Here is an 11,881-nt window from a genome sequence, read left to right on the forward strand (position 1 = left end):
TATCACCCATCTCCTCCCACTTGTGACTGCTGGACTGTAATTTGGTTGCTTGTATCCTTATGATTTATATTGATTGTTTCCTGATTGCTTATTTGCACCCTATGACTAGGTTTAGGTTTATTAGGTTTATTAGATTTATATGCTGGCCTTCTCCCAAGGACTCAGGGCGGCGTACAACATTAAAAGAAATACATAATACAAAAGTTAAAAAAAAATTAAATAGAATCATTATCATTAAGTGTTGTACCTTATGATTCGTGACGAGTGTATCTTTTCTTTTTATGTACCCTGAGAGCATCTGCACCAAACACAAATTCCTTGTGTGTCCAATCAATAAAGAATTCTATTCTATTCCATTCCATTCTCTATCCTATTCATATTTATCTATTCCATTCAGTTCCATTCTATTCTCTGTCCTATTCATATTCATCTCTTCTACTCTACTCTACTCTACTCTATTCTGGGACTGGGGGCTAAAACATACGATTTGTTTACATTCAACTGGGCATGGCTAGTCCAGCGAAGAGAAGGACATGATAGCAGTGTTCCAATATTTGAGGGGCTGTCATGAGAGGAGGGGGTCAAGTTATTTTCTAAGGCCAGACAATGAATAGTGGATGGAAACTGAACAAGGAGAGATTCAACCTGGAAAGAAGGTTTCCTGACAGTGAAAACGATCAACCCATGGAACAGAAGTTGCCTTCGGATGTTGTGGGGGCTTCATCCCTGGAGACCTTCAAGAAGAGAGTGGACTGCCATCTGTCAGAAATGGTGTAAGGTTTCCTGGATGGGGGGGTTGGACTAGATGACCTCCAAGGTCCCTTCCAACTCTGTTAATTGGTTTAACTGAATTTAACCTGACTCCTTACCCACCTGTTGCCCCCCCCCCCCCCGGAGAAGTGGATCAAAACCCTGATGCCATGTAATGAAAGTAAAACTGAGATGAACCGGAGTGATCCTTGTCTCCATCATTAATAAATGGAGAAAATCTTCATTTGTGTTCCCACTCCCCCACCCCAATATTGTAACAATTACGGCCTTCCAAAAAGTGCAACGAAGTTGAGCAACAAAGAAATTGGCATGGAAAAACAGCAACGAAGCAATTAGTGTCCTTTTAAAAAGAAAAAAGAAAACAGTAGCATATAAATGGATATATTCCGATACAGAAGACTGCTTGAACCAAGAAAAGCTGCGGATGAGATTAATAATATTTCTAGAGGAATTCCAGCCCCGGTACGATGAGTTCTGCATTCGAAAGGAGGCAACAAATTATTATAAAACAATTTTATCATAAGTGGGGTTTTTTGAGGGGAAGCAGGGATCGGAAAACAACCAGCGTGGGGGGGAAAGCTTGTAAGCGCAGTGTGCAATCTTATTACAGCAATTCAAGACGGCAACGTGTAATGCAGTTAGAGAACATGTTTGGCAATAAAATTATACGATTAAAAAAAATGTCCTTTTGTTTTTCCATTTTGATCATTCGATTTGCATTTGATCAGCTCAGCTCCTACAAAGTCAAGTTATTGTGGCAGGCTCATTCTGTAGCCTTTCTATGCTTTCCCCGTTTCAGAGTTAGGAGCGTTTCTGATTCCTCTCTTTTCTTGAGAGGTGAAAAATTAAGATTCTCCTTCACTGCAGGGGTGGAGAACATTGCCATGATCAAGAGCTGTGCTCAGTGGGATGAGAGACCTGCAGTGGACAGGGCAAAAATTCAGTGAGAGGTAGCATCACTCCTGGTCCAACACATTCACCGTTACACCATGCTGACTGCCTAATAATAAGTAAGTCATGGAATCTACTTGCAATCCATATTCATGCAAATAGTTTTTCTGTAAACCCAGAAAAAAAAAATGCTTCTGCTTTCAGCTGCCTTCTGAGGAACACCTTGCCAAGAGACAGAATAAGAGAATAAAGAGTTGGAAGGGACCTTGGAGGTCTCCTAGTCCAGCCCCTGCTCAGGCAGGAAACTGTTGTGGCTCACCAGCAGATCTGGCAGCATAATTCGAACAGTGAGGAGATTGGGTCAGTCCTGGAGTCTGGGGAAGGCTCTGATGAGGGCTCTGTGTCAGAGCAGAGAGGGGGCCAGGGCCGTCTGACACTTATCAGCTACCTTTGTAGTTAGACATCAGTGGGGCACAAGAACAGCTGAAGCCTGTTCCCAGTGTGCGCATGTGCAGAGCTGCCAGGAAAAGGGAACAGCTAAGGAACAAGGGCCGACTCAGGAGTAAAGGCACAGGTGGATGAGGAATGGCCCCTCCCAGAGGGAATAAAGAGGAGCAAAAGGGGAGGGGAGTTTGCAGGAGGCAATTAGTTTGATTCATTAGGGTGAAGATCTGTTCCTGACTTCTTGCCAAGTAATTGCTGATACAGAGTGGTGTTTGGAAGATATCAGCCTGGCAGCTCTCCAAGCCTTATAAAGATCTGTAGTTGTGAAATCTCTTGAAAAACTGTTGCTGGAACTTTGCTGGAGAGGAATTCACGTTGACCTAAATAAAAGGGGTTTTATCTGGATGAGGAGTGGGCTTTGTGCTTTTGGGAAGCCTAGGTCCGAACAGTGTTATGTGGAGGTTATCCAGTGTCTTCTTAAAAAACCTTCAGTGTTGGAGCATCCACAACTTCTGGAGGCAAATCATTCCAATGATTAATTAGTGACAATTCAAAACACATGGAGGATGTCTCCTCGAATGGTGATGAAATGTTAGCAACCAAATTGCCAAGCTCGGAGCTCAAACCAACAGCCGAACTCCCAACCTGAGCTACTAATATTCAAACACATTTTATTAATTGGTCTGCCAGGAAATTAGTAGAAAGAAAGAAAGAAATATTCCCAGAATAACACAGTTGGAAGGCATCTTGAAGGTCTTCTAGTCCAACCCCCAGCTCAAGCAGGAGGCCCTATATCATTTTGGAGAAATGGCTGTCCCTTCTTAAAAACTTCCAGTGTTGGAGCATTCACAATTTCTGGAGGCAAGTTGTTCCACTAGTTAATTGTTCTGTCAGGAAATTTCTCCTTAGTTCTAAGTTGCTTCTCTCCTTGATTAGTTTCCACCCATTGCTTCTTTTCCTGCCTTAAGGTGCTTTGGAGTATAGCTTGACTCCTGCTTCTTTGTGGCAGCCCCTGAGATATTGGAACACTGCTCTCATGTCTCCCCTAGTCCTTCTTTTCATCAAACTAGACATACCCAATTCCTGCAACCCTTCTTCAACCCTCTTCCACTGCCAGCAGGACATTCAGCATGTTAAGCAGTCAAGGGGAATGTTACTATCTGCTGTCATCACTCATCAATGGCTGAGCTGATATTTTCAGGTACGTTGGTTGAAGGAACTTTCATAAGGAGCCAGAAGGAGTTGTGCTACACTATGTCGCACACTGTTCTGGCCCAGCTTCCCAAACACAACAAACCTCTGAGGTGAACTCGAAGATTCCTTTATTAGGAATGCCGGCAGCCCTGACCAAAAGTTTCTCTCTCAACGCAGGCTAACAAGTCTGTCCAGCAGGGGAGATGAATAGTTGTCTGCCACATCTATTCATCTCTGCCCCCTGCCCTTTATCCCAAGAGCTAGGATGGGGTTTTGCTAGCAGCAGCGATGGCTCTTCCATCCCGAGGACCAGCCCATAGATTTCCACTGCTCTCTTCTCCTCTGCTTTCTGCACATCCAGGCACTAGACCCAGCTGTTCCTCCTCTTCCTCATCAGCCACCTCGAGACCTGGGGGCTGTTGACTCTCCATCTGAGGGCTGACGGACAGCCCAGGGTCAGCCTCTCTCTCTCTCTCTTTGCCAGCTCCATTCTCTCTTCCCCCTCAAAGCTCTTAGGTTGCCTTGATGCTGACCCTGACTCCCACACCTCCTCCTCTGATTCCTCTACTGGAGGGGCTGGTGGCTGATAGGCCACAACACGCACATAATCATATATAGTAATCCTCAATATACAACAGTTCATTTAGTGACCATTCAAAGTTACAATGACACTGAAAAATTGACTTATGACCGTTTCTCACACTTTAGGACCATTGTAGTCTTCCCATGGACACATTATCAAATTTCACATGCTTGGCAACTGGTCCCTATTTATGAAGCGTCCTGGGGTGATGTGATTCTGTATTTTTCAGAGTATAAAACACACCCTTTTCCCTCAAAAAAGAGGGTGAAAATCTGGGTGCATCTTATACACTGAATACAGCATTTTTGGCCTCCCAAAACCCCCACCCCCTTTGCAAAAACGGCCGTGCATAGCCTTTAGGCTTCCAGAGTGCTGCTGGGGGCTGGGGAGGGGAAAAATAAGCAAAAAATGGGCAATTTTTTGCTCATTTTTGTCCCCCCCCCCACCAGCCCCCAAGAGCACTCTATAAGCCTCCTAAAGACTATGTATGCCCTTTTTTTGACAAAAAAACATGCCATTTTGGAGAGGTCTGCAGAGTGTGCCAAAACTTTTTTTTAAAATTTGCGTCTTCAAAATCTTGGTGCGTCTTCAACTCCGGTGCGTCTTATACTCTGAAAAATATGGTACCTTTTGCAACCAAGCAAAGTCCATAGGTAAGCCAGATTCACTTAACAACTGTGTTACTAACTTAACAACTGCTGGGATTCCCTTTACAACTGTGTCAAGAAAGGTCGTAAAGATAAGGCAACACCCACTTTTGCAAACGTCTCACTCAATAATAGAAACTCTTGGCTCGGTTATGGTCCTACATAGAGGACCACCTGTAATGCCTGATTATTTTTAAGCGGTAGAATAAATTCTAATATCATGCAAATTAAAAGATAAAAGCCATCGTCCCCAAATATCAAAATGTTCACTTTCCATATTCATCACATTCCTTACAGTTCATCTCCTGCCTCCCCCAAGCAACTCGGAAACGTGTCACTCTTGTCTTGACATAAAGGGCTAAAAAACAGAAGTTAACCTGGATACCCATCATGTCTTTTTCTTCACACAGCACATAAACCGCAAATGTGTATTAAATCAAAGCTGGTGAAATTTCCAACAAGGATCTGCGAAGCTGAATATATCTGCTCTTCCTCTTCAGAAAACTCTCAAAATAATGCATTGCTGATTAAAGGTTCCCCTCGCACATATGGGCTACTTGTTCCTGACTCTAGGGGGCAGTGCTCATCTCTGCTTCAAAACCAAGGAACCAGCACTGTCCAAAAACGTCTCCATGGTCATGTGGCCAGCATGAGGGCAGAGATCGACCCCTAGGCCCCTAACGTATGGGGTGCCGCAGGGTTCGGTCCTGTCCCCCCTCCTCTTTAATATCTACATGAAACTGCTGGGTGAGATCATTCGATGGCACGGGATAAAATACCACCAGTATGCGGACGATACACAGCTGTATCTGTCCGCCCCGTGCCAACTCAATGAAGCGATGGATGTGCCAGGGCCTCGAGGCTGTTAGGGACTGGATGGGGGTTAACAAGCTTGTACTCAATCCAGATAAGACCGAGTGGCTGCTGTGCTTCCCTCCTACTAATTGGCCAAGTGTTCCACCTCTCAGGCTGGGGGGATCAAATAGTATGCCCCTCAGATAGGGTCCGCAACTTGGGAGTCCTCCTGGCCCCACAGCTGACTTTTGAACACCATTTGTCAGCTGTGACCAGGGGGGCATTTGGCCAGGTTCGCCTGGTGCACCAGTTGCGTCCCTACCTGAACCGGGAGGCTCTCACAACAGTCACTCATGCCCTTGTGACCTCTAGACTGGAATACTGCAACGTGCTCTACATGGGGCTGCCCTTGAAGAGTATACGGTGACTTCAGCTTGTCCAGAATGCAGCCGCGCGAGTGATCGTGGGTGCGCCTCGGTTCACCCACGTAACACCTATCCTCCGCGAGCTGCACTGGCTGCCTGTTGATCTCCGGGTACGCTTCAAGGTGCTAGTTGTCCCCTACAAAGCCCTTCATGGTATTGGATCTGGGTACTTGAGAGACCGCCTACTGCCAATTACCTCCACTAGACCAATTAGATCCCACAGACTAGGCCTCCTCCGAATTCCATCAGCCGGCCAGTGTCGACTGGCGACTACCCGGAGGAGGGCCTTCTCTGTGGCTGCTCCGACCCTCTGGAACGAACTCCCCGTGGAGATTCGTACCCTCACCACCCTCCAGGCCTTCCGCACAGCCCTTAAAACCTGGCTGTTCCGACAGGCCTGGGGCTAAAGACTCGCTGCCCCACTTCGAATGGTATGATTGTTGTGTTTTTAACCATGTATGGTTTTATGTTTTTGTAACTTTGTTTGTTTTTCCCTCCCTTGAGTTGTGAGCCGCCCTGAGTCCCTTTAGGGAAAAGGGCGGCATACAAATAAATTAAAATGAAATGAAAAATGAAATGAAATGAAATGACTAAATGCCAAAGGCACATGGAACGCTGTTACCTTCCCATCAAAGGTGGTCTCTATTTTTCTACTTGCATTTCTTACATGCTTTCGAACTGCTAGGTTGGCAGAAGCTGGGATGAGTAACGGGAGCTCACTCCGTTACATGGCACTAGGGATTCAAACCACCGAACTGCAGATCGACAAGCTCAGCATCTTAGCCACTGAGCCACTGCGTCCCTCACATTGCTGATTAGCTAATGATAAACAAAGCAAATATAATGCAAAAATCAACCTTCAAGCTTGCTATTTTTATTTCTTTCAAGCCTTTTTTTAAAGCTGAAAATTGTAGGTTACCAAGAACAATACAAAAGGAAAGGGATACTTAAATATTCCCCTTTTTTATGTCACTATCTATAGAAATGCTGTACTTGTATCTTCCTTTTTCCTTTTTCCAGAAGAAAATAAATCTGGGGAGAGTAATTTGAAGTGGAGGAACAGTGACAGAAGAAAAGGAAAAAGTCACTGAATGTTCTAAAATTCAATATATTAAGGTTTGGCCCAGTGGTGAAATCCTCTGAAGTCTGCTACCAGTTCGGTGAGTCTGCTACCGAGCGCACGCTTTGCGCGCATGAACGTTTGAGGCGTGCCCACGCAGTGCTAAAAAAGAACATTTTGAAGGCTTCCAAATCTGCAAAGGTAAGTTGAACAGTGAGGGAAAGTTGGAATCCGCTGTGCCACACGATTTAGATTAGCTAGAAAGCAGGAAATCCAATGATTCTAGCTGATATAAATTGGGCGTCACAGCTGATTATCAGAAATACTGATTCACCAGAACCATTAGCATTTTTTATTACCAGTTAGAGCGAACTGAACTGGTAGCATTTCACCCCTGATTTGGACCATCTTTTCTCAGCCATTGACCACAACGTGTAATGAAGGGATGCAACATGGTAAGTGATCAATCACAATTAGAAGAGGACGACATAGAATAACAGAATTGGAAGGGACATGGAAGTCATCCAGTCCAACCCCTGCTCAAGCAGGAGACCTATGCCATTCCAGACAAATGACTGTCCAGTCTCTTCTTGAAAGCCTCCAGTGATGGGCAACCCACAACATTTGGTTTTTTCCCCCATATTTCTCTTGGATTTAACGTAACAGAATAACAGAGTTGGAAGGGACCTTGGGGGTCTTCTAGTCTAACCCTCTGCTCAGGCAGAAAACACTACACCACTTCAGACAAATGATTATCCAACATCTTCTTAAAAACTTCCAGTGTTGGAGCATTCACAACTCCTGGAGGCAAGATGTTTCCCATGATAAATTGTTCTCACTGTCAGGAAATTTCTCCTTAGTTCTAAGTTACTTCTCTCCTTGACCCATTGCTTCCTGTTCTACCTTCAGGTGCTTTGGAGAATAATTTGACTCTCTCTTCTTTGTGGCAACCCCTGAGATATTGGAACACTGCTATCATGTCACCCCTAGTCCTTCTTTTCATTAAACTAGACACACCCAGTACCTGAAACTATTCTTCATATGTTTTAGCCTCCAGTCCCCTAATCATCTTGGTTATTCTTCTCTACCCACTTTCTAAAGTCTCAGCATCTTTTTTACATTGTGGCAACCAAAACTGAATGCAGGATTCCAATGTGGCCCTTACTAAGGCCTTATAAAGTGGAACTTACCCTTCACGTGATCTTGATTCTATCCCTCTGTTTATGCAGCCTAGAACTGTGTTGGCTTTTTTGGCAGCTGCTGCACACAGCTGGCCTTCAGGAAAGCTGTAAAAACTTGGCTGTTCCGGCAGGCCTGGGGCTGTTGACCTCACTGTTGAGATCCAGCCCCGACTAGAAAGAATGTATGAGGGTGTTTGTTGTTTTTAAATTGTTTTCTTTTATCATTATGTGTTTTTTCTTATATTTTTTGTAAGCCGCCCGGAGTCCTTTAGGATTGGGCGGCATATAAATATATTAAATAAATAAATAAATAAATAAATAAATAAATAAATGGTTGTCTATTAGGACTCCAAGATCCCTCTAACAGTTACTACTATTGAGCAAGGTACCACCTATATTTACCTGTGCATTTTGTTTTTCTTGCCTAAATGTAGAGCCTTACTCTTTTCACCATTTGTTCCACCACCATACCGCAAGGACTACAGAGCTTGAGAAAGATTGGCAAAGTGCAGGAATTTCTAAGGTCACACTCCTCAACAAATAGGACTGTGTGTGTATATGTGTGTGTGTGTGTTTTCGTAGATTTTTTCCTGGATGTCCCAATCTACAAAAAACCCAATGGCTCCCTAGGACACACCATCTACCGGAAAAAATCACACAACAACCACTACTTAAATACACAATCACATCACCACCCTGCAGAGATCAACTCTGTTGCCAAGACCCTCATCTCTAGAACCAAACACCTAGCTGACAAAGACCACCTGAAAACTGAATTATACACTCACATAAACGTATTAATCTCTAATGGATTCCAAAGAAAAACAAGAACCGCGAACCCCCCCCCCCAAGAACCGAGACACAGAACAGGGCAACGGCATCGCCCTCCTCCCTTACATCAAAGGCCCCACAGATAAAATCAACAAAATTCTCCATAAACACAATATCAAGACAGCCTTCAACACTGACCAAAAAATAGCCAACATCTTAAGAAACCCCAAAGACAAGATCCAGCTGGAAAATCAAGGAGTCACGAAATACCATGCAAAATCTGCCCTGCAACATACATAGGGCAAACAAACAAGTGAATAAATGCACGCATCGCAGAACACAAAAACGCAGTAAGAAAAAAACTTCCTCCCTTTTCCAGCACCTTAAAGCTACAGGACATGAAATTAATTTTGAAGGAACCAGGTTAATCTCTAAAACTGAACACTTCAACAAGATAATAATTATGGAAGCTATCAAAATAGAGAAACACTCCCATAACATAAATAAATGTGACGATACCTCCTGCCTACCAGATATCTGGAAACCAGCCCTAATCAACAATCGAGCCCCACCCACCACCCAGGCCATTACAACACGAAACAACAACGGACACACAGCCAGCACCAATCAGTACCAATCTACCAATTATGATACAGCCACACATCCAAACAATCCACTTACTGAACTTTTCACTCAGATCCCTCGTATAAATATATTACCACCTATTTTGCATTACTCTGCAGATTAAAGGAAGCTGCTTGAGAAAGTACATTTAATTTTAAGCATATGTTTTTTAAGCATGTCTCTTCTCAAATGTGTTCGCTCTCCAAAGAGACCTGCTTAAACTATACTTTTGAGCTATGGTGCGTATACTGTAGACATTCAGAACACGAAGAAAAGAAAATGAGACCATGTGTTAAATTTGGCAGAGAGGATTAAACGCTACATTAATTCATCAGATGATAAATTATATCAACTTGCATTGAAATTCTCAGAGATCAGGTTGAAGAAAAAAGCCTTTCCCTTAAATTTCCTGGGAAAACTGATCAGCATTAATTGCATAGCTTTAGCAAAGCTTCTCCAATTTCCCGTGTCAGATCGGTTCTCAGTAGAGATAGGTGATTTTTTTTCCAATAGACACATCGACAACCTCGTCATGATTATCCTTTGCAGGAGACATGATGTTGAAAAAAATAATATCACCTAGAGTGGATGATGGAGATAAAAATGTCAGACCATGTTTGCAACTTTGAAAGATTTGATAGTGGCTTCATAAAATCAGTATGTTAACTTTATGTGGGTCTGTGACCGTAATAAAGATTGGATTTGATGTCATACGTTAAATATTTCAGAAGATGAAACATGGACTTTGAAGGGCTATTCAGACTCTCACATCCACCTTATTACAGGAACCTAAACTAAAGCATCCCACACTTATGTTTGTGTATAATGACACACCAAAGAACTGGACCTTATTTTGTATGACAATTTTCCAGGTGTCAGTTCCACTTTCAGTCTCCTTTTTTCAAGATTAAACATGCCATATCTTTAGACCATTTATCCACTATTGACTTAAAACAATGTATATCACATCTGATATCTCAGGAGTTGCCACAAAGAAGAGGGAGTCAAGCTATTCTCCAAAGCAACTGAGAGTAGAACAAGAAGCAATGGGTAGAAACTCATCAAGGAGAGAAGCAACCTAGAATGGAGGAGAAATTTCCTGACAGTGAGAACAATTAATCAGTGGAACAGCTTCCCTCCAGAAGTTGTGAATGCCCCAACACTGAAAGTTTTAAAGAAGATGTTGGATAGCCATTTGTCTGAAGTGGTGTAAAGTTTCCTGCCTGAGCAGGGGGTTGGACTAGAAGACCTCCAGGGTCTCTTCCAACTCTGCTATTCTGTTCTATTCTGTTCTATTATATTCTGTTCTGTTCTGTTCTGTTCTACCACCCACCATCACTGAAGTGGTATAAAGCCTATTTTTTTAGGGTTGCACGATAGTGTTTGGATGATTCTAAAAAACCTTAAGTTGGTCCGCTGACCATCCACAGTGTTTGTCACTAGACTTATTCCAGTTTCTCTAAAGCTTTCTCAAAAACTGATGCCCAGAAATAATTCTTGAAGTGACCCTTGTCATTTCTTGATTTGAAATCAAGAAATCTTGATTTGAGGACTAGGAGAGGCACGATAGCCGTGTCCCAATATTAGAGGGGCTCCTACAGATGAAGTAGTCAAACTAATTTCCAAAGCACAAAAAAGCAAGACAAGAAGCAATGGGTGGAAACTAAACAAGGAGAGAAGCAACTTAGAACTAAGGAGACATTTCCTAACGGTGAGAACAATCAACCAGTGGAACAGCTTGCCTTCAGAAGTGGTGGGTGCTCCATCACTAAAAGCTTTCAAAGAGAGACTGGACAACCATTTGTCTGAAATGGTATAGGGTTTCCTACTTGAGTAGCGTTAGACTAGAACAGTGTTTCTCAACCTTGGCAACTTGAAGATGTCTGGACTTCAACTCCCAGAATTCCCCAGCCAGCGAATGCTGGCTGGGGAATTCTGGGAGTTGAAGTCCTGACATCTTCAAGTTGCCAAGGTTGAGAAACACTGGACTAGAAGATCTCAAAGGTCCCTTCCAACTCTATTATTCTATATTCAGCCATAAAATGAGGACCCTCCTGCTTTGTATGTTTCCTTCAAACCCACTGTTAGATTGACAGATTTGCAACAAGCCTACCTAAACCAATAAACTAGACATCAGGTTTTCCCCACACCCTCCAGCATCACACCTCTTACCTCGTAATGAGCCACACGTTGTGATTCCGATATTAGCTGAGCACTGCATACCCTGCAGTAACTTTCTGTGAATAATTCTTGATCGATCTCCGATGACTTCATCTGTTCAAAATAAAAGAAAAACAAAGAAAAAATGATTAGGATTGTTACAATCACCTCCTTGGCCTGTAAGTGTGGCAGATATTAACTATGGTTAACAATCAATCCATGAAAAGCTCTGACCATTTTTTTTTCTCGGGGTGTGTAGTTCACAATTAGGTAAAGATAAATGTTTCCTCGCTCATGTATACTAGTCATTCCTGACTCTAGGGGGCTGTGCTCAT

General features: G+C 43.2%; 1 protein-coding gene across 1 annotated transcript in view; it reads right to left on the bottom strand.

Moving 5' to 3' along the window:
- ZMAT4 (zinc finger matrin-type 4) overlaps window positions 1-11,660 on the bottom strand; it is a 221,447-nt gene extending 209,787 nt beyond the window's left edge. The window contains exon 1 of the mRNA XM_032229465.1: window positions 11,559-11,660. Within this exon, the coding sequence (XP_032085356.1) occupies window positions 11,559-11,660 (102 nt within the window). The remainder of the gene's footprint in view (window positions 1-11,558) is intronic.
- Between the last annotated feature and the right edge of the window lie 221 nt (window positions 11,661-11,881).

The sequence above is a fragment of the Thamnophis elegans genome, chromosome 13 (assembly GCF_009769535.1).
Source record: "Thamnophis elegans isolate rThaEle1 chromosome 13, rThaEle1.pri, whole genome shotgun sequence".
In the NCBI taxonomy this organism is placed as follows: domain Eukaryota; kingdom Metazoa; phylum Chordata; class Lepidosauria; order Squamata; family Colubridae; genus Thamnophis; species Thamnophis elegans.